This window comes from Acanthaster planci, linkage group LG01 (genome assembly GCF_054643075.1).
Source record: "Acanthaster planci isolate LZ-2023a linkage group LG01, COTS_SCS, whole genome shotgun sequence".
Taxonomy (NCBI): domain Eukaryota; kingdom Metazoa; phylum Echinodermata; class Asteroidea; order Valvatida; family Acanthasteridae; genus Acanthaster; species Acanthaster planci.
In genome coordinates, this window is record NC_141777.1 from 13,842,617 (window position 1) to 13,865,116 (window position 22,500).

Sequence of the window (22,500 nt, forward strand, 5' to 3'; positions counted from 1 at the left end):
CATTAACCTAGATGTTTGTTACTTTTAAGTAACGTCTATTTTAAAACTACTATTTATGCACGATATGGGTGCTAGATTAAGTAGGCCTATAACTAACAGTGAGTGGGCTTATGGCTGCTTCAAGCCTAAATTTGTTGAAAGTGTGTTACAAAACTCTAAATATTAAGCTATAAATAGGGGTAAAGAATATACGACGTTCCCCTTTTATCAAATACTTGATATTAGTCTTTTATCATAAATTTCAATGCAGTTGAAAACTAAAATAATTTCAAATAGCAAACTAAACTGTTCCTTACATACTATATATAGCATTGAAAAATGTAAAATATAAAAAATTGCAGTAACTTCAGATGCGCTCTACAATATTGATGGGCATGTATTCCCGATTTGAAAAGACACTGAAAATACTTGGTTGTCTTAAGAAAGCATCTTTACCTTTCATATGTCAAACAGAGCAGAACTCTTTCCCTCTGAGGTTTACAATAATTCTCAATTGATTACTTGCTGCGTCAATTTATTTTTGGGTTATGTGAGAAAATAAGTCACCCCGACTGAAAAGCAGGCTTTTGTAAAGCATGTATACACTACGATCAATAAAGTCACCACTATAGTACAAACAATATAAAACACAACCAGAATTAGTCATATTTATTTCAACAAAACCAGACATCAGGTTCCTTACATGTTAACACAGATAACCAAAAACAAATTAAAGCCCCTGTGTAAATTAGGTTGACCACGCCCCTCAGTTGAGAATTACACTTCAGCGTCTGAACTGGACAACGCTGCCTGTTGTTAGACCATCAAGCTACTATTTCCCCTGCGTCAGGAGAGTACATGACATTCTAACCGTAAAATATACACTTCGGTGGCATTTCTCCAGTATGTTCCATGCTCAGGCTGTGTCTAAATGTCTGAGGGCGGGTCCAGATCTATACATTTAGGGAAGGGGGTGGGTGGAGGGTGAGTTTGGAAAATTTATCCATGTGACCTTTTGTGGCCTTCTAAGGGGTGAAGCTTAGTTTGTGTTTTTTACATGCTTATTAAGGAAGCAAGTCAAATGAAATAGTCCCACAAGTTGCCTTTTCTGAAACGTTTCTTTTTCTCTCTCGTTTGGTCAAGGGTGCCCTATTCACACCTCCCCCCGTAAAAAAATAATAGAAATAATTACACTAAGGTGTTACGGTCTATACATCTTCCATTCCAAAAATGTTGCAATACACGGTAAAAAAATTTTTTTAAAGCACAATTTTTTTGAACTTCCACATGTGGTCCACCAAAAGTTTGGTTCTGGAGCTGCCTTTGAGTAATAGGCTATGTACGAATCATTTGGCTAGGGCTTGAAATTACGCACGATTCCATAGGGTAGTGGCTGCACGCACAGTCGTAGACTCGTGTGCAAGTTCAAACGGCAAGCAAGTAATTAGGACACGGACCTTCAATGGCTTCAATTACCAAACAGGTTTCCTACTGACGCTGCCACAACTTTGGCAACAATGTTAGGTTCTCAGGCCTCCCTAAACAAATAACCAATCGTTCCAGCGACTTCGTTGTGAACCTTCGCTATTGTATCGCGCCACCAGCTGCGCAGCCTCTGTTCTGCCCAGATCCACGAAGATGACGTCTTGGAACAAGTGCCCTCGCGCCGGTAGTACGAAGTTCTCTATACAATAGAAAAGGTTTGTATACGAGTTCAGTTGTAATACTAAGATCAACTTGCTTGCACTCTAATACCACTTATCCTGGCTCCGTCTACATGCGTGTCTTACTTTTCATTTTCAGTACATCGCTTTCCGGCACGGACTTGTTTTCCTCCATCCTGCGTTTCTCAATTCGCCTACGATACTCGTCATCGGTTGGTACCACCACTACAGCTTTGCGGCTGAAACCGTTGAATGGACGCATTTTCCGTTCTCGGGCAGTCTGATATACATTGGTCTTGTGCAAAACAATCAAAGAGAACGGAATAAATCTGTTAGCGACTCAAATCGATGCAGCAACGCTCACAGCCACGTTAATTCTTTAATGGATGCAGCTATGCCTTAATATTAAAGGACACCTCGTCCGGTATCGTGTAACCAGGGGTACGGGTGTGATCAGTTCTAACAGTACAACCCCAAATATAAATGGGACGAGCACAAAATGGACGAACGTCGACTGAGTTCCTGATTTCGCATTGCTGTTCAACTCAAAATAATAAGGAAAAATGATCATTTTCACGAACGACTTTGGGGACAGAAAGAGCATTGTTATTTTCCTCTCTTTAAACAGGTTAAATAAGGGTAGATATTCATCTTCCGAATGCTTTCAAAGAGGATACAGCGCAAGGTTTTTTCCGGGGATTTTTTTTTTTTTTTTTTTTGGCGGAGGGAAAAAAATATTGGGTTCCTTTTGGAATTCCTGAAACGTTTTAATACCATGGCAAGATGTAATCGATAAACTTCGATAAACAAGCACTTCTAAAAAAAGGAAGCTTAATAGCTCTACCTGGTCGAGGATATAGTTTCGTTTCCGAGTCGGGGCTATTTCAAAGAAACGATGCAAGCAATCATTTGCTTTCTGGAATAACTTTTCCCAACGCTCGTTGTAGTTCCGCTCACGGCGAAGGCCCATTACCTGCATGATGTGATAGCAGGAGAGACGAATCGGTCAAGCTTCGTTTGGGTGCTAAGACGGATTCCCTATTTAAAAGGCTAGCATGCAGGGGTATCCATGATACAGGTTTTCAAGATTTGTCTCTTAATTTCCAAGTTTAAAGATGCCTTCCAAATCAGGTATGTAAATAATAGTGATGCAGTCGTCTTTTGGTCTGGGAAAGTACTGCAGGACGTTGCTAAAATATTTCTCGAATGTACCAAATTATATTTAATACACTCTAAAACAGACTGGTCAAAACAACCAAAAATTATTCAAAACAGCCAACAATTCTTATGTATCCAACCAAACGCGTTTGTTTTGACCCCATCAGATCTACCAATTGAGTTATATTATCCGATTTGTTTTAAGAGTACTTGTAGAAGCACTTATTCGGTATTCACTAATAATTCACTATTTCCATCAGATGTCACCACCTTTTCTGTATATAGATTGATTCAAAGTCACACTTGTCCATATGCAATCTGGGACACAAAGTGCTATGGCTCCCAGAGCCTTTGACTGCTGAGAATGTAGGCCTTTGCAGGCATTGTATTTTTCCAGAATCTTGAAGAGTAATCTTCACAACCTTCATCTTGTCCATGATGATATTTGTCCCCAAGATGTAGTATCTCTTCTCCGGGTGTTCTTTGCAGTGTTTCTCTACCCATGCGCTCTTACCAGCGCCAGGCAGTCCTACCATCATTAGAATCTAATTCGAAAAAATGCATAAAGTGACAACAGTGTACCACTGGAAATGTAGCCCCAAAACAAAAAACACAACACTGTGTTGAATGAGAGAGAGCGCTTTAATTGGCATCGGTGTCCCTCGTTTGACTCTGTGATAAGACACAGGTATGGAAGGACTGCAAATGCCAGAACAGGTTGCAGACTATGCATTGCCATAGCGCATAGACACCAGTGATGAATACCCCCACTTCCAAAAATCAGGAGAAAAACAAGTCTCTCAGATACTCAAAACACGTACCAAGTTAAAGCTCACTTCTTCATCTTTCATTTTACTTTAATATGCAGTGAATTAACCGATTACCTATGAAGATATTCCTCTCCAATCGTCAAAGTCATGAGGCCCATCACCATTTTTAAAATTAATACCTACACTCCATTACAAATTTGAGCGAATTGGAGGGCCCCGTTTTGTCCGATACTTTCACAAATATAAGCTGGTAGTCCTGCTGGTGGATTCTATCTCCTTGTTTTACAAACCCTCCACTCCACGCACGCTCCACGAAATGGTCTAAAAGCAGAGAATTTGACAGCCAACAAATCGCGATACGGTCCATGCTACGGTCCACACAGGCAATCTTGCACCTATTTACTGGCTTACAACCAGAAGCGTAAATAAGGAATGTGCGTAAACAGCGATTTGCACGTAGACTGCGCGAACGCATGACTCAGTCTAGGTTCACAAAACTGTTACAACTCCATGCAAGGCCGCTTGAAGTTTATTCTTCGTGTGGCGGATGTAAAAATTTACCTTTTTTATTCTTTAAACAGGGACTGTTCAATCACTACACTGTATATTGTATCCGTTACGCAATCACCGGTCTAGCGCCACCACCGGCGTCACTCATTAATTCATTCACCGCAGAGACGGTAACATGTTTGTTCATCTCTCTGCTTCTCAGGTGATTAAACAAGAAGATCGATCCTTGCAGCCAACTTCTCCTATTGCTATACTTGATTTTTTTTTAAACGCCCGACTGTCACATTCGTTTGAATCCGAATCGGGATTAGAATGTCAAAAACGACAGAAAAAGATTTTTAAAAGACGCTATTCATCTCGTTCTTTGTAATGACATTGGCTGAAATAGCCTTCAATAGCCTACGTCACATTCAGCTTTGGTGGCAGGAGCGAGGGGTTCACGGACTCGATCGCCAACAGGAAGAGAACCAAAAAGGGTGTAGCCCTCAGGAACTGGGAAGTAAGGCTGCGCCTGAAAGTTAAATAACACACAATTTGAGACAAAGCGGTGTGGACATTTTTGGTCAACTGAAATGGTTTAATACTCCCGAAAAAGACGGAGAACCTTCCAACTTTCAGTCCTAAAGATTTGCAATAACTCGGTAGCTCACGATGGGAACTCACGTAAAATTAAGGGTTACGAACAAAGATCAAGGACAGAATTCTACATTGAACGACACATGGAAGTTGTACAAAATAATTCTCAAACTATGGCATGAGATTGTTGTTCGTCAGGAAGGGCCTCTTATAATAGCAACAGCTCAGAGATACCGCGTATTTTTGAAGAAATGATCACTAGTGGGCAAGTGCCAAAATATAAAATATAATAGTTCTTGGTATGGCTCAATGCAGTATGGCCTTCTCACGTTCATAGAAGCCGAACTGTATAGCTAAACACGCCCCAAGGAACTATGCTCCCTCGCTCAATTTTCTAACATATTTGCCCATGCTGTTTGATAATTTTCATTACCAAAACAAATGATTGTGGAGTACATATAGAAAGCCAAAATTTCAAAAATAAGGAGGTGAGAAAGACGTCGCTGGAAGTATCAACAAATATACATTTGGGACGGGTTTAGTCTTGGGCAAGCGAAAAGACGGTAGTTGTAACAAAGAAGAAAAGAATTGTACGCAGGGCAACAAAACCAAAAATGGTAGTCGTGCTTTGTCATGAACAACACGCATTTTCTCATGAATATCCCAAGAGTGGAATTTGGAAATCTCTATAAGTATAGGTTTGAACAGTTATCTTACTCTGTGGCCGAAGTTGACAGATACAGCTGTGTTCTTTAAGAGCAAGTGCGGAAACAGTGCTTTCCCTCTAAGAATGTTAGTTGATGTGAACGCCAGCCCGATATAGTGTCCATTCTTCCAATAGGAGAGCACCGGCTTTCCAGAACTGTAGTCCTGTAGAAATGAGTACAATACAGAGATTACAAGCCAGGTGTAAGGCTTTCATAGCCAACTGGCTGGTACGATTGGCTGGCGGCAGTTACATGTCGACAGCGTGTTGGAAACACCCAGGGAAACAAGCACCCAAAAAAGTCAAAGACAAAAGTTGTAACTTCTCAAGAATTCTCGTTAGCTGGGCCATTAGTGTCGAATCTCTTAGGAGAAGGGGGAGCAAGCCCCCAGGATGTATATTGCTTTTTTGAGGAATTGAAAGCGGTACTAGCTTTGGCGGCTAGGGGTTCTTAGTCCTATACAGATTTTAAAAATGCAAACATCAAAAAGTCCTTATTCCCCCCTCCCGAAAAAAACTTACCCCTCGCATACAGAGGAGACTCGCCACCCGTTTCGATTACGTTTTAAGAATTAGTTACATTGTATTTATAATCTATACTTTATGGAATTAACTCTTTAGTGTACTTCTTTAATGGGCTTATGATGACTTTCTGAGTTTATTTCAGTAATATCTGTAAAATATGACCAGTCTTTCAACGAAAAACATACATAGTTATGAAGGCTTATGCCAAAGTGACGATGGAAGACAAAATGATGTCTTAGACTAATAATAATACCAGACACGCTGTGATCACATCTCCTGCTCCGAATGTCAAACCGTAGTCTCGGAACTGTCCCCTGGTGGAGAACTTCGCTGTGCCGCCGTAGCCGTAAGAGAAGTCTTCCTCGCCTTCAGTAGAGAGAGAAAAGGGCACGCCTTTGTTCCAAAGTCTTAAGTTGGGGCTTCTCTCAATACACACAGCTCTGAGTATGAGCAGGGCTATTTGGGGAGAGAGCAACGCCAACTTCGGCCTTTGGACGCTTAAACCTCTATTTTGGTTTAAACACTCGATACACTCACGTCGCAGCTCTCTCTACAAACAGCTCTGGGTATGAACAGAGCTATAGACCTTTTCCGGTGGTGTCACGATCATAATAATATAGTATGATGCGTTGTGATGGTAATGAGTGCAAAGTGTTGTGATGGTAATCTATCTATTCGAGAAAAACTAGTCAAGCATGCAGTGTTCGCAGGTGCACTTGCTCGTGGTTGAAGCTGCCTGTAGGAAATTATATGCGATCACCGTGGCCAAGGCGGTCCGCACGTTGTGGTAGTGTTTACATTTAGTCACGTAGGTGAAAAGGTGTAGAGTGTACACGGACAGAACAGCGCCAACTTCAGACTTTGCTAATTGACCATGTGCACTGTCGCATAATCCAACTTTTTAGTTCCAGCAATTGAAACTCTCGTGTGGTAACTCTCTCTATAAACAGCTCTACGGGTATGTACATGTACCACGCGCAGTAGACTCATACAAGCAGTTCCTGCCACTTCTGGCGTCTTGTTTAGAATTAATTACTTACCCAGTTGCAGTGAGGCACTGTCAGCTGACCAACCAATGCGAACTACATGTGGATTAGGTTCATCTGGAGGAAGATGTCTGACGTTAAGATGTTTTTCCAGCTGAAAAGACATGCAGACACTGAGCAATAGAGAACGTACTTTGATGCATGTCAACCAATAGCTATAGTATTGGGGATTGTTTCCTTTTGGAGGGGTGCTCAGAAGAGACTGGTATAAGCTATGGCTGCCATCACAGTTAGTAAAAGCAAAAGAATAATAGCTGAAGCATAATTATCATACCTACTAAATAATATACAACCCTCTTTAGAGGTAAAGGAGCAAATGCACATTTTGCCGCAAATTCGAACCAAACATGATAATTTCTGCAAAAATTAAGCCGCCTATTCGAAAAGTTGGTACTGGCCGATATGTTGACTCAACTAAGCTTTGTGTTGACTGGGGAATTTTCATCGACTCTGTAAGTTCCTGGTACAAAATATGCGAATGAAAGCTTACGATCCCAGAAACTATTCTGCTTACAAGTTACATACCAAAGCCCTGCGGCAGCTTATGGAAATTGACTAAACAGGTAAAGTCTAAGAATGTTGCGTGGGGTTCGATGTAACCTAAATAAAATTTTCAACAATTAAGGACCTTTGCAGAGCTCTATACGATTTACTCTTAATAGTACTGAGACATATTTAGGCTTTAAACTCCCGTTTCTTGGGTTGATTACTGCTCCTTGATTATGCATATATCAACCTTGACTTCGAAGCACACTTTTCCTTTGCCCACACCATACGTGGCTTTGACTCCGCCCCACAGGTAGGCAAAACCTTCGGAGGTCTGAGGCTCAGCTGATAATCCTCCTCCGGTGATAGTCACATTCAAGTCAGAAATATCTAAAAGTTAATTGAGTGCAACGGTGAAACAGTATGATTATACACATACTTAATAGGCCTTGTCAACATAGAGTTCGGTTGCACAAAATTATAGTGTAAACTTGTTTTACAGTTGTGTGTGGCGAAAAATTATGCATGGCCGTATATACTGCACAGAACCATGGAGCTATTAAACACAAGGAGTTTGAACAAAGTTCCTACAGACCGTAATCCGATTAACTGCTCCCGTCAGCTCCATAGACAAAGCGCGGTTTCCTGTCCCAGTGTTGAAGACCCCAGACATTCTTTGTACACAATGATGGCCACCGCCGGATAGCTGGTAGCTCAAAGACTTGCTGTGTATCACTGTAGAATACTGGGGTAAATAAATGGTGAAAAAGATTCCAGACGAAAATGCGTAGTCCTCTTCAGTAATCCTCAGGAGTCAGTGAGTGAACTCTGTAGATGCGCTCGAAAATTCTGAATCGGCGGTGGTTATTTGGCAAAAAGTCGGACGTTTTTAAAGTCAGTTATGCCATTTTGTGGTTCCGGCTGTAGAGAACAAATACCCAGAATATGAACTGCGATATTTATATCTTAAGACGCAATCCTAGTGTTTCCTACGGTTAAAAGAAGGTGCAAACATGCCACAAGAATGCTTTTGACAATGTGGTGGGTTTCATGCCGAGACAGTTGTGGACAATGACAGAAAGGACAACGAATCTTCCCATGTTTTTGTGTGTTTCTTTATTTTCCTTTGGACCAGCTACATTCTGTCAGTTTTCTTGTGCGTATTTTTGGGGAAATTGTTTTAGTTAGTAATTCTGTTTATTGTTAGGAGAGACGTTTTGGGGGTGTAAAGACTTAACCAGACATTGTCAATGGAATATCAGAACAATCGCTACAATTATTGAAATTTAAGTCTCTGATGACAGTGGTCTCCGTCTCGAGGCGGCCATGTTGTACATGTGGACGTGTTACGGACACGCTGCGCGGTACCCACGATCCTTTGCAAATGCAACTTCGAGCATTCCTTACAGCCCGCAAGTGGCGCGTAATTTGTTTTGTCTTGCAGCACGTGCAGTACTTGCAGCGACCATCATTGACCCTTTGATCTCTGTATGTGCTTACTCCTTGTGTATAATAGCTCCATGACAGAACAAAGTACGGATGTGGGATTTCTTTAAGGAGTAAGACTTAACTTCGCATTTTAAATTTCACATTTTAATGTAACAATGTTTCAAAATTTTGAAGGAATGTGCCTTTGTTGCAAATTATAAAATGACCCATTCTTAAAACAAGTTTTATTTTGTGCAAAGATTGTAAACATTAGTCGGAACTTACACGTGCTGAGCACACACGCTGAGTCAACATCCATCCTCGGAGCAAGATATCTGGAGCCAGAAAGTCATAAGAGTCACACTTGACGGATGAGAAATGGGTAATCGAGACAATTTTAGTCTAATTCACAGATGTTCAACATCAGTGCATGTGTCATATGCCAAGTGTGTGTACTGCGCGAGTTCGAAATGTAAATGTGCGGACAAATATCCCCTCCGGTTATTCGTGGAGAAGCAATTATTCATCAGTTGCTGAAATCTATCCATTTTCCCTGCCGTTCTGAAAAAGGGAGGAAAAGGGGAAAATACACAAATAGCTGCTTGGCTACAGTCGATGACAGTGCAATACAGGAAAACATGAAATCCCCATACAAGATAGAAATGCAGGAGAAAGAACAGCATTAGGCCTACTCGTCCCATTTTTCATAAAAGTAAAGCTGGAACAATATTTCTGCAACTTTACATTCTCCTTCCATGCTTCAAACTATGTGACATCGTTATTAGGATGAATGTACCGAAAAAAAACACTCTTTAAACATTTAAAAAGTGGCATGCTTTTCTGAACAAGTGAGGGCGTTGTTACTGTCATCTAGGAAAGGCATGTTTTAGTACATAGGTTTTTCTCTACAAACTGTTAGCCGGGAAATTACTCATTTGAAATATTCCGAGAAAGGGTTGTTTGCTTGCTTGCTTAATTCTGCGTACTTGAAGGGTATACTATTAATTTTTCTCAGACACAACTAATTTTCTGTAACTTTGTACTCTTCTTCGATATATGAACACCCTTTTACAGTCCCCTTCGGTAAATCGCACTGAAAAGTACACTTTTGTGAGCACTTAAAATTATCCACGCTTTCCTGGACAACTGAGGGCGATGTTGCATTTATGTCATGTGGGGAAAACAGAGTTCATTGCATACATTTTTCTATTGAAATTGCAAACCCAGATGCTACTTACTGAAAACATTTTTGAGAAAAGCATCGGTGCTCATTTATTGCTGTGAACATGAAAAACAATGAATCGGCAAAGAAGAAAAAATTGTTCAACAAATTCTACAAGAATGCATGAAGTTTTTGTGTAAAAACTAACATAACATTTAGGCTTTTTTCTGGAATGACATCACAGCTTTGTTCGTGAATATGGACATTTAATAGCACAGAAACTAAACGATGATTACTAAGTGTCTGTTTTAAAAACTGCAGTAAGTTAATTTGGTCGGTCATTTAAAGCTGTGCTCACTTTGTTCTCACAGAAAGGATTCTCAAACTTCCGTATGCTGCATGTCGGTTTTCAATAAAATTTACTCAATACATGAATGAATTTTATTTAGTACAATTTTTCCTGAGAGTGTGTAAAATTAAAATCATTTTATTTACGATTTTTTAGTGTTAACTCATCGAAACCAGACGGGAAAACACATGGACAGCTTCGACATCATATTTACTGACAAAACCTATTACATGTCCTGGCGGAATTCTCAATTTTTTACACACTGAACTAATTATGATTGTACCAATCCAAAGGGAAAATTTTTACTAAAGCAAGACCGCAGACAATAGGTGTAAAACCCTCATTATAAACACACACACACAAAAACACGTTAACTTAATAGCTTTCGAGTGGGTAAATTTATAAGAAAATGATCAGTTCTTTCAAGAAATGATATTCTTGCATTTTCTGTTTATTTTTGGCTTGTTTTCGCGAGGGAGGCCGAGGGCTTAGCCATCATCCCATGAAAAAAAGATAATGTTGACCAGAATGCCCAGCATACAGCATCACACTACCCTCCTGAAGCGCTGCCATTGTTCGGCCGGGCATTTTGTGCACGAACAATGCGCGATGTCCCATCCAGTCTCTATCACGGAGATTAATGGTACCAAAAACACGCCCTATTTTGTTCCACCTCGGAGCAGATATGCAAAGCCACTTGCGAGTTAAATTTGAATAAAATCTGGTACACTGTGTTATCTGTTCGCACAGAAACGTAACAAGCTGAATTCCCCAGACTAAACAAACTGTTGCTATACCTCGTGTATACCCAGCAAGAAATGAGACCGAGGGGTACCCCCCCAGCATGTCCAACCCTATACACATTCCAGACTATTGTTACTTAACACACACACCCCCAAGACGTCTGAAAGGAATTCCCCAGATTCCTGCGAGACAATGACCAACACAAAGCAGGGGGGGGTTCTCTCCGTCTCATACCTTACTGCATATGACCTCGTGATTCGGGGCAAGCGTTTTGCATAGCGACCACCATCCCTGGAATGGACTGGTTCCTTTGTGCCGTTCCTAACCATTGAGAACGGTGTATTGTTGCAATGCGTCTCTTATGATGTAACTAAGCAAAAGCTTGCCCCGAATCACGAGGTACATATGCAGCAAGGTATGAGACGGAGAGAACCCCCCCTGCTTTGTTGGGGGGGTACCCCTCGGTCTCATTTCTTGCTGGGTATAACAAGGTATAGCAATAGTGGTTTTAGTGTGGAGAATTCAAGTTGTTATGTTCACGTGAATTTAAAGAACTCAGTGTACCAGATTTTAGTCAAATTTAACTCGCAAATGGCTTATTGCTTCTCAAGTCAAACGTCGGCGTATTTTTTACGTATCCATGCTCTGAAGACCAAACTGCAGCTCCAAACAGCGCATTACACTACATGTATCTCAAACGTGTACATGCACTTCTACGTGTACTTTAGTGCACAATACACTTTGGTTATTGTATATAAAATATATAAAAAGTAGATAAAAAAACCTGGACTTGCAACGCCTTTGTTTGAAAAAGAAGCCAACCAGCGGCCATTCACCTAGCCGAATACAAAAGCGTGGGTTGGTTCTCTTCTATTGACGTCATGAAGAACAAAGGCGGGCATTGCCAGGAAAGCTTTGTATTTGGCTAGGTAAAAATGGCCGTGAGTGGATTCAATGACTCTATAGGCTGATTAAGGGCATTGCGAGTCCAGATTTTATTATATATGTCCGTGGTTTGGGTCCGTTCACCTGTTTACGTAGAACAGTGCATCCTTAACCATATACAATGTATAATCATGCTTGTGGGGAGGTAATATAAGAACCAATGGATATTACCTATTTCATGTGACGCACGATACCATCCAAATATTTTGTGATCAGCGTGTGCGGTACGCCTGCAGTGTTCTATATGCAGCCGTTGTGTTGCGACCCTATGTTACCTTGCGATTGTCAGCCGTGGCAACACTTCCTGCTTCTGTGTGTAATTTCACATTTAGGGAAATTCCCGCAGCTAACAATAGCAAGCGTAAAATGCATTCACACAGCAAACAAAGGCATGTAAACTCAATCAAAAGCGTTCCTTCTGGTTGCATTAGTGGGGCCTTGATACGTGTGCGTGTATTCCAAGACCTTTGACATAGCCTATGTGAGTCACATGTATTTTCTGTGTTTCATTGTCTGCGTTGCAAAGGTGTACACAACATGGACAGGCTTTAAAACTTGCAAACGAGTCATATTGAATAGCACCCTATGTTGCATTGACTTCACAAGTTGGGGAGAAGCACTCCATCATCGGTTGAAAAGAGCCATGTTGGTGGAGAATTTCGTTTTGTTTATAGAGATATGACTGCAGTGCATGGATTTTACAGCCATTCGTGAAACAGCGAAGTGCATTTCCCACCAAATGCGCCTCCGTTGCTAGGAAAATTGCGCCCTCTCTTAATCGGGCTTGGGGCTCTTTACCCTTGACGTCACTTAGGTGTATTGGCACTCCATTATTTTGCAAGAGTTTTAGAGGAGATATTTCGAGTCTTTTGGAAAGTATCGCCTCATCACTCCGTTTGTACCAAGTAATGGAGCTGAAGACTGAGGGTGAACAAACAACAAGAGTGACAACTTACAATGTTAATTTTATACTTTAATGCGTCAGTCCATTGAGTTCACTATGCATACAATGGTTTTTACACATGTAATTACACAAATACGCTGCAATATTTCAAAGGGGTGTCTTTACATGCAGGCCAATTAAGTTAGAGAAAGATTTACTCTGTGACAGCTGAGCCCCTCTAGGGTGAAAAATTTAGCTTGGAAACAGGAAACATAATCATATGATAGTTCACATACGTGGTCTGTTTATTTGTTGTTATTTGGGTGCCTCCAAACATGTTTCTCAAGAGTGTTGGCAGTTTTGCTCTATTAAACTGGCACTTCTAATGCAAATTTATTCACGTAATTCAAGGATTTTAACCTCAAAAGAGTAAATTATTTCTGTTTTACAGCCATGTACATGTTCATTTGTATTGTCTTTTTACGCTGGAATTTAAGAAGGGGTCTGCATAAAGTTCTAAACAGAAGTGACAATTTCATTTCTTCACCCAATCTTTGAAGAAATATGAACTATTTTCATTCCATCATTTTTATCATATTTTATATGTACTACCTCCAAATTACTAGAGAGTGAACTTCCTTAGCAAACACTCGCAGATGGCCATCACTATGAAACAGTTAAGATGAGGGATGCTGTAACAAATATATACTATATACATAAATTTAAAAAGTACTCTGAATATTGTATTCCTAATGTATCCATCGTTATTTTCTCGAATATTTGCACAACCCATATACATCACACATAATATATATATATATAAACAACCGACAGACATTTGATGTTTTCCAACATATTTACCATGCCAATATATGCTAATTTTACTTATGTTTCAACATAGTACTAAAGTACTACTCTGAAGTAGAAACACTGCGGTGATCAGATCGTTTACTTTGACCCTCTGAATAATAGTTGCGATGAAAAGACCCGCCTGCCTGTCGAAGGTTGGCGACACCAACTTCGCTATTTTTGATGCACACATGACAGAAACGTTTTACACGAGGATAATTTGAATTTGAAAGGGGCCTTAGTGGGTAAAGATGGTATTGAGGTAAACACGTATATTAGCTGTTGTAAAATGGCAAAAACTTCTTTAAGACTACATGCACTTTAGCTGCTTCTTCTCATACAAATTGTTGAAAAATATTTAAAGAACTTGGGAAGCTTGCTTGCTGAGACGGATTTTAAGCAACCCCTTAATAACGCGTTACCTTACCATTTACCATTAGCTTACCCTTTTCCATAATCTTTACGTTCTACGTTTTAGCAAGTTAGCCTTAAATGAATTAAAGGTGCATATGCTAAGGGTTTGCGGATACACCATGAGATGTATCTCTTCAAGACGAGGTCAGGTTCTGAAGAGAACAGGTGAGTGTCAACTCGACCCTGGTTGAAACATCGATTTGACACTCGCCGGTTCTCTTCAGAACCTTATACCTCTTGGAGAGATGGATCCCATGGTGTACCCGCAAATCCTTACCATATTTACTATTTTCACGGTGCAAAGTTTCAATTCGAATTACATGTGTAAAACTTTGGTCTGAGGGATACATTAGGGATGGACAAAGAGGGCGCTACACAGACAAACCTTGTTTCTCTTACGGTTTCGATTTCCTCAAGTACAACTTGGGACCTACTCATCGTCATTTTCACTTTGCGCTTCACTGTTAACAGGCTATATTGCTGTCTTTTGAAATGGACACCTTTTGATGAGTAGCCTCGGGAAAGTAGGTTAATGCGTGAATTATTAACATGGGTGCGCATGTGTAATGCCGTTAGAATTTCGCTCTATGGTCGAATCTCCTCAAACCCACAGTGCATGCAAACTGCAAGACTTAGCCACTGAAAGCAGCTTATTTATGAAATGCATGTTGCAACTGCCATTATTCCAAGGGTAATGTGATTATGTTTGCAATTTTCCTTAACAATGCAGTTCTTGGTAAAAGGCCTACATCAATAGCTACTACATCTATGGCTTAAAAAACAGGCGCCTGTATATCGCTGTATTCTCATGATATAGGCTAGTTGGTATGATTTAGAAAATATAATTACATGGTACATAACGAGAACTGCTACTATATACTTCATGTTAGAAGCCAATTCGGTTCCAAATCAGCCACGTGCTCACCTTGAGGCAAGATTTGTTCACGCAACATCATTGGGTATACAACTTTAATAGTGTAAAATCCCTGTACAGCATTTACTTTTCTTTTCAAAAATACTTTTTCTAGATAAATACCGGTATGTTTTCAGTCAGATCTTTCCTCCTACTGCATAATATTTCACATCTACAAATCGCAAATCTTAAAAATTCTGAGAGAAAAATTGACGGCATTGGAAATATTGTGACGTTACTTTAAAGCAAAAAATCTTTGCTTCACAATCAATTAAGGCAAGCCAATTAATTCCAATCACAGAAAAGCACTGCTTCTACTGAAACGATGGTCAAATATGAAATCAAATGCACCTGCATATTTATCAATAATTTCAGTATTAACGTAACAGGTTAAAGCCATTTCTCTAGTCTCATGTGTGTTTGTGTCGTTGTTTGTCGCTTCTTGATATTGCCTCCTTTGTTCTTGATGGTGTTGTTATTCAGCGCACTCAGACTGATTGTGTGACACCACTTTCACCCTCATCCCCAAAGGTATGGTATGACCTCGCCGCTCAGTTTTCCCATCATGCTTTGCACAGTAAGTACACAGGAGCGCAACTTGTCAGAGAGTGTTAGTTACTGTTGTTCTTACAGCAATTTCAAGTTCAAAGTTGCCACAGCAGTATACCAGTTAAAAGCCGAAAGCAGAATAAAATAGTTTCATGGTGGTATACCAACAAGAGAACCTCCTTTCGTCAATTTGCCCTTGTTCCTTCATCTCATCCTTTGGTTCCGTCTCCCTCGGTACTGTCGAAAATCGTGTTTTTTCACATTTGGTTCATATTCAGCAAAAAAAATAACCTTTTGTTTCTGACGACGGAAGTATGAATGTCAAAGACAAGGAAACAAAGCCCCTCATGAAAAAGAAGCAGTCCCTTTAATTCAACAGAAACTCGTGGATTGACTGGTTTCGTAGCAAGAAATGTTCCAAATAAAGTTTGACATCAAAGGGGATCTGTAAATGTAAAGTAGAGAGCCCAAGCAGCGACAAGCTTCTTTCCCGTGAAAATATCGCTCCTCATCTCGGTACACTTTAATGTACGGAAATTTCGATCACAGCGCAGTTCCACGGCACCGGCCTTCCGTCGCGAGGAAAAGGCTGGACTAACACGACATGACTTACAGAGTAGTCTCGGAGTCGTCTGACTCGGCCAGATTCATCTGCATGACCTTGGATGTGATGTCACGATCAGGGGGTTTCGTTGTGACTGACTGAAGTCCATTACCCGCTGGTGTGTTCCTCCTAGTGTCCTTAGGCACCGGATCGAGATACCCTGCGCTCGCAATCTGTTTGAGCAGGGAGGAACTCTCCCGGCTTCCTGAATCGTCTTCGCTGGCGTCGTTCGCGATGCAATGTTCCACTATTCGTGGGCTTATTTTCCCCCGGCCTGGTCGCTGGTTCTCCCTCTGTTGGCTCTTGTACGGGGGTGAGCAAACGGACGGCTCCTGGCGTTCGCCATTGTGTTCTTCGGGAACCGGCGGCAGGCCATCCACAACGTAAACATGCTCATTTAATTTCTTGCCGCTGCCCACCTTGCCTGCCAGCCCAGAAGATGACACGTCCCATTGATTCTGACTGGCCTCTACGGGCGGCTGACCCTGGAGCAAATTATTGCCCATCGTCACGACCAGCTGCAGTTCAATATTCATTTTGGGGCTGTTGTCTGGGCTGTCTTTCTCGTAGGACACCATGGACGGGCGTGCTTCACTGGTGATCTGGGTCATGACGGAAGCAGAGGAATCGCGATGGGAGCCCTTCAGGCCGACATCTCGCATGGTGGTGGAGTTGACCTGGGACATGGAGCGTGGGCTGCTAGTGCACGTAGGGCGGTACTTCATGGCCCGCTTCTCGCACATGCCATGCTTGGCCAAGAGAAGGAACATGTCGCGTCGGAAAGCCCTGGTGAAGATGGCATACAGGAACGGGTTGGCGCAGGAATTGATAGGATAAAACAGGACAATGAAGACTTTACTTTGGTCAGTGGTGAGAAAACCGTACTTTTCATTCCGAAATATCGACGAGAGGCCATTGATGGCAATTGGTGCCCAGCAGGCCAGATCTGTAAAGATAAGTACAGCCATCCGTTTCGCCACTTTGGAGTCCTTCCTCTGCATGGCCGAATGCGGGTTTCTCACTGTAATGTACATCTTAATGTAGCAAGCGCAAATGATAACGAAGGCAAGGGCGTTAAACAGTAAGATGAAAATGACATAGGCCACAGCTGCCGCGCCATCAGTGCTGCGAACGTAAAACGGAAGGCACATGCTGGTTACACCGTAACTAGCGAAGCCCATGAACGGTAATGAGGCCATGACCATGGCAAATAACCATCCGCCAAGCAAGATGCGACTGGCCTGTCTCAGACGTATGCGTTTGTTCAAATCAATAGCATAAATGATGGTGTACCAACGCTCAATGGTCAGTACTGTTAGCGTAAAAACAGACAGCTCGCTGGAGAATACCGATATGAAACCCGCAATCTTGCAGCCGGCTCCAAATTGCCATTCGATGGCGTAGTTGAAGTACACTCCCAGAGTATGCACATCAATAGACGCAACCATTAGAAGATAGACGCCCATGCAGAAGTCAGCGAATGCCAGATTGCACATCAAGAATTTGGGAACCGTCATCTTATGCTTGTAAGCTATCAACACCACCATAACTACTAAATTACCCACCATGGCTGTGCCAGCAATGAACCAGACCACGACCCGTAAGAAGGAGTATCCCATAACATCAGAGCACGGGTTGAAAGCGTCGGGCTGCGGCGAGCATTTCACCTTGGAATAGTTCTTGGGTACAAATGAACTACAAGTATCACCATGTGTGACGTGGGTGGTGTTGGGATTGATAATCTCATTTATGAAGCCACCGTTGCTCTCGATGGTTTCTTCGAAGCTGGGCTGCATGTTGGAAGGCGCATTAGTCATCAGCGCCTCTGGCGGAGGCTGGAGGAAGGAGTTGCCCGTAAAATTGATAGAGCCTGGTCTGAACAGTGAACCCTTGGAGTCTTGCTGGTAGTCGTCCTCTACCAGGTGAGCCCAGCTACCTCGCGGCACGGAGAAATCCCTGGTGTCGAAAGTGCCAGAGCTCGGGTTGGGTGTTGTCGAACACGAGGAGCTCTCGGCCGGCTCTGTAATGTTGTACATTTTAGCCATGTGCTGGTTCTCTGAGGTGTTGAAGAGGAATGCACAGCAGTGACTGAAATAGTGAAGCCTGACTCTCTGAATGTTCTGGAATTTGAAGAGCGGTGGGAAATGCTTGAGGTTTGGTGTTCCCTCTATGTTCAGTTCCACGATATACTTCAGTCCCAAAGTTGGCAGTTTAGTGATTTCTGTGTCTGCCAGACTCCTGTAGAAATAATTAGTATACAAAGGTAAAACTGCAATTGAAAAACCACAAGACGAGTTACAACCAAGGCACGGGTACATTGTAACCTGCAATTAAAGCTACTGAGAATTTCTTAGAAGGCATCGGACAACATAGCTACCAACAGTGTGCACAAGACCATAATTATTTACTGCCTGCTGGTTGTCACAGAGAGGAAGACACATGTACTTGCGATTGAGATAGATTTTACTTACACATTTGTAAGTTCCACTATGCCCTCGAAGACATTGTCTTCTATGTAGGTGATGGGGTTTCCGGATAAGTCTCTGAAATACAGAAATTACACATAGGTGAGACGAGGTAACATATATGCCTTACGTTTTTGTGTACTGTCGGGCTCAAAAGTCTACACTTGATCCCAAGGATTTGCGGCACTTACAGAAACCTTTTGTCGCCTTGTGAGTGAGCACCGAGCGCACGGCCCCGTTACAACTACTGTTTTTGGCGCTCATTAAGTAAACCATAAAGGTTCTAAAACTCCGTTCCAAGGTGTAAGATGTATTTTAGCTTTTTTAACAGTACTATGTTGTATGACTTTGTAGACAGATCTCGCAGGCGTAAACGAGTCCAAGTCTATGACAAAAAAGACTCTTTGAAATAGTTGTTCGCGGTACCTGCTGCTAAATCTGATTCGAACCAGCCAGCCTACACCGGCAAGCTCAGTGGTCGAGTGGTTAAGACGTCTGCACAAGTAAGCAGGAGGTCGTGGGTTTGAGTCCCACCCGAGTATGCTCGAGGTTTTTTCATAAGCCCTCGGGGCATACACTGAGTAAACAGTGTTAAAATACACGTCAGGCAGGGCAAAAAATAAAAAAGGTTCATTAATGTGACTTACAACTTGTAAATCTTTGCGCCTTCAAAAGCTTTGCCGTACACAGACGAAATAACATTATGGGAGAGGCCGCTGTAACAATAAAATTCAAAAGACATGAAAGTAGCAATTAGCATTTAACATACACATAATGAGTGCCGTGCAAACCTTTAAGACAAATACAAATTGCGCCTACAATGCTTAACTTCCGCTAAAAAGGGATATTTAGTTGAGCCCCCAAACTGCTACACGATTCATTTAAATACATTTAGGTTGATACAGCGAAAGGGATAGGAGTATAATGTAGGGGGTCTTACTGGAACACTTCGACCTTTTCTAAAGAAATACGAAAAGGTCCCATAAATGCAAAGTATGTAGTGAATGTGGACTAAATTGGGGTTAAAAATTCTGGTACAGTTTGACCTTCATGAGGATGGGAACGAGTATGGAATAGGCGTGGGTAAAATTGCCCGTACAGTTTGGCCTTTTATATAGGAAAAATTATACATACAGTGTATGGACAATACTAGATTATAGTTTGACCCGAGTGATAAATATGCAAGATGGTTCATGGTATAGCGTGGGAAGTAATAGATGTGAGGTAGATGATCGCTAGGACAATGGACATGAGAGAGAGCGGGCATGGCCCAGCGGTTTTGAGGTCCGTGTACTATGAACCATTGAGTGACGTAGGTCGTCCGATAGTTTTGATGCACCAAGAAGTGTCGTACCGTCCTCAGACTTAGTACGCACGATACGGCAATTCGTGGTGCAATATAATCCTCCTATAATCATGATACAACCGACGCATTGTTCGGAGGTTAATCCGATCGATACAAAAAAGTAACTGGATTTCTTAAGGTAGTGCAAACCTTGTAAACTTATAGTGTGCAAATTTCTGTAAAGCATTAATGCAGTGGTAACTACATTTATCCTAGTATTTCTTCAAAGGTTGAAATTAAAACTGAAACGACTGTAGAAAATCGTTAAGTGAATGTAAAACGTGGATATCTATATAAGTTATCCAACTTACAAGGAACTCATCCCCATGAATATGGGTAATTAAGTTATGCTCGTTAAGCTAATTTATATATAACTTATATCCTTGTATATAAACACTCACAGATAGTAGACTTCAAATGGCAATCCAGTGAAAGTGTGGGGTTTCAGGGCAAAAATCTGGTTATGTGACAAAACCCTGCAAAAGAAAAACAGTTTGGGACATTACTTTCACTGTGTGCAGAAAGCAGGAACGTTAACAGCATTAGGACCACAGAGACAGTTGTCCACGTTTAAGCTATGAATCGAAAGCGAATTATCCCTTTTTGTTACCAGAAGTGGAGAACACGCTGTTGTAGATATGTCAATTTTTGTAATATTTATTTCAGCGAGATTTCCTCTTTCTCAGTCGCAATTCCATCCTTCGATGAAGCGGCATATTATATTCTGGTTATACAATGACCACGGATATACTTGTTTTAGTTGTTAGGTGTAGTAAACGTACTTCCACATGACACTACTGGGGTCCAATATACAGTCCCGCCCCCCTCCCCTCCTGGATATCCCACAGAACGTACTTGGAAATAGCATCAAACGATAGAAAGATCAGTTTAGCTTTTTCTATTATAAGTTGTAAGCCGGAAATAGGCCTTGGTAGATCACAGGCTTTGATTTGGATAGACAATTAACCTAAATGTAAATTGTATTCCTATAAAATGCTGATTGACATGCAAGGGTTTACGTGTTTTCGCTTTGGTTCGGCTTAACCCATAAGTCTGGTAGGCCTAAATGATTTTAATTTCAGGGTCGAACATAACGAAGAAAAGTATTTTGAGAGTTATTAAACCTGAATAGAAAAACATAAACAATAAAAATGTTAAATTTAAAGGGGAGAAATATAATGAATTTTATGAGAACATGTACAAATTTTCTTTACATGTTACATTATTTAAGAAGCATTCGGAATAATATGTTTATACGTAAAGTTGCCATTATTACTGATTTAATTAGTTAAGGAGGTATTTCCTGAAATATCTTGACAAGATAATGACAGAAAGAACGTGCAATATTTTCTTGCTAACTGGTCAGTCCGGTTGCAATGTTTATAGAATGTCGTAACTTTAGCCACCCATAAATTATTGTAAGCGCTCATCTTTCCGCGTACACTCTAACAGATCTGACAGGAAGTCTCCGTGTACATGTCCATGCCAACAGTGCCCCTGTACCCATAAATACCCGCCACGAGATTTCTTTGCTACATTTGCGAGAGCGCAGATCGTCGACGGACTCGAATATGTGGATTGCAACACCCAAAACCAATTCTTACCTCTCTACACGAGGTTAACACGAATGTCTAAAATAGCTGAATTCCAGTGCTCACTCTAGCGAGACAGTCTGTCAGACTAATGGTGAAAATCCTGTCATTTTAAACAGCCTGTAAGTTTTTTGCTCTGTGAATGGTGTTATAAGACAATATTTGGCCATCAATCTAGCAAAAGGTTGAATTTACTTAATTAAAGCTACTGTCAATTTCAAAAATACTTGGCACGTGAAACGACGCTGGCAAATGTACAGATCAGGCTTCTGCAAAACAAAACGCGAATTTCTTTCGTCTTCGGCCGCCTGTGACGTTCCCTCGATTTATTCGCCAGATAAAATTGTGGATAACGTCAGAGGTTCCAACAGTCCCTGGAGCAAAAACGTGAGTCTCTTTTTATGCATGAGTGGCATTTTCGTTTCTGTCGTATGGCATTTTTCTGAGATTTGGGCATTGAAAGATTTACATGTCACGGCATAGATCGGAGCTTGTGAACAGATTGTCGTTTCGTAAAGTGTGCTCCACGAAATGGTAATTCCAGGTCGTGTTCCCTGACCCCGATTTATACACTGTTAGAGCTAGATTACGTTTGAACGGCCCTTGGGCACCACTGTTCCTCCAACGTCCTGCATCGCTTAGAATACTAATCTTCTTGCGCGCTTGCAAGCACTGGAGCCTCGCTTTTCATGTTTACGATAACTGTACCAGGCAAGGCAATGGCTGTGAAAGCACGTCGACACTGTGTGCTTCAGAGAGATAACCTTCACTTGTAAAATCTATTTTGATCTATGTACATGTACAGATATATCAAGCAGATTTCTGTTTTCTACTTTTT

The 22,500-nt window shown here is 41.3% G+C and overlaps 2 protein-coding genes across 2 annotated transcripts in view; both read right to left on the reverse strand.

Annotated features, from left to right (window-relative positions):
* Positions 1–622: 622 nt before the first annotated feature.
* Positions 623–12,452, reverse strand: LOC110979500 (heterogeneous nuclear ribonucleoprotein U-like protein 1). The gene is made up of 11 exons (XM_022235344.2): positions 12,220–12,452; positions 9,134–9,183; positions 7,671–7,810; positions 6,929–7,028; positions 6,142–6,254; positions 5,375–5,527; positions 4,485–4,592; positions 3,224–3,346; positions 2,488–2,616; positions 1,770–1,938; positions 623–1,663 (listed from the first exon to the last, which is right to left on the reverse strand). The coding sequence occupies exons 2-11, from the start codon at positions 9,165–9,167 to the stop codon at positions 1,518–1,520; spliced, it is 1,215 nt and encodes a 404-aa protein (XP_022091036.2). The 5' UTR covers positions 9,168–9,183; positions 12,220–12,452; the 3' UTR covers positions 623–1,517.
* A 556-nt stretch (positions 12,453–13,008) lies between these two features.
* The window catches only part of LOC110979502 (follicle-stimulating hormone receptor-like), a 57,655-nt gene continuing 48,163 nt past the window's right edge, over positions 13,009–22,500 (reverse strand). The window contains exons 6-9 of the mRNA XM_022235347.2: positions 20,472–20,546; positions 19,373–19,441; positions 18,732–18,803; positions 13,009–18,498 (exon numbers count right to left, since the gene is read on the reverse strand). Coding sequence (XP_022091039.2) covers positions 16,266–18,498; positions 18,732–18,803; positions 19,373–19,441; positions 20,472–20,546 — 2,449 coding nt within the window. The 3' untranslated portion in view covers positions 13,009–16,265. The remainder of the gene's footprint in view (positions 18,499–18,731; positions 18,804–19,372; positions 19,442–20,471; positions 20,547–22,500) is intronic.

Bases quoted from the DNA above. Each gene is read 5' to 3' on its own strand.
- LOC110979500 (XM_022235344.2), bottom strand. From the start codon at position 9,167: ATGGATGTTGACTCAGCGTGTGTGCTCAGCACGT. The intron at 7,029-7,670 runs GTTGATATATGC...ATGTCTTTTCAG, and splicing joins AAGTGTGCTTCGAAGTCAAG to CTGGAAAAACATCTTAACGT. The intron at 5,528-6,141 runs GTATTATTATTA...TCATTTCTACAG, and splicing joins ATGTGATCACAGCGTGTCTG to GACTACAGTTCTGGAAAGCC.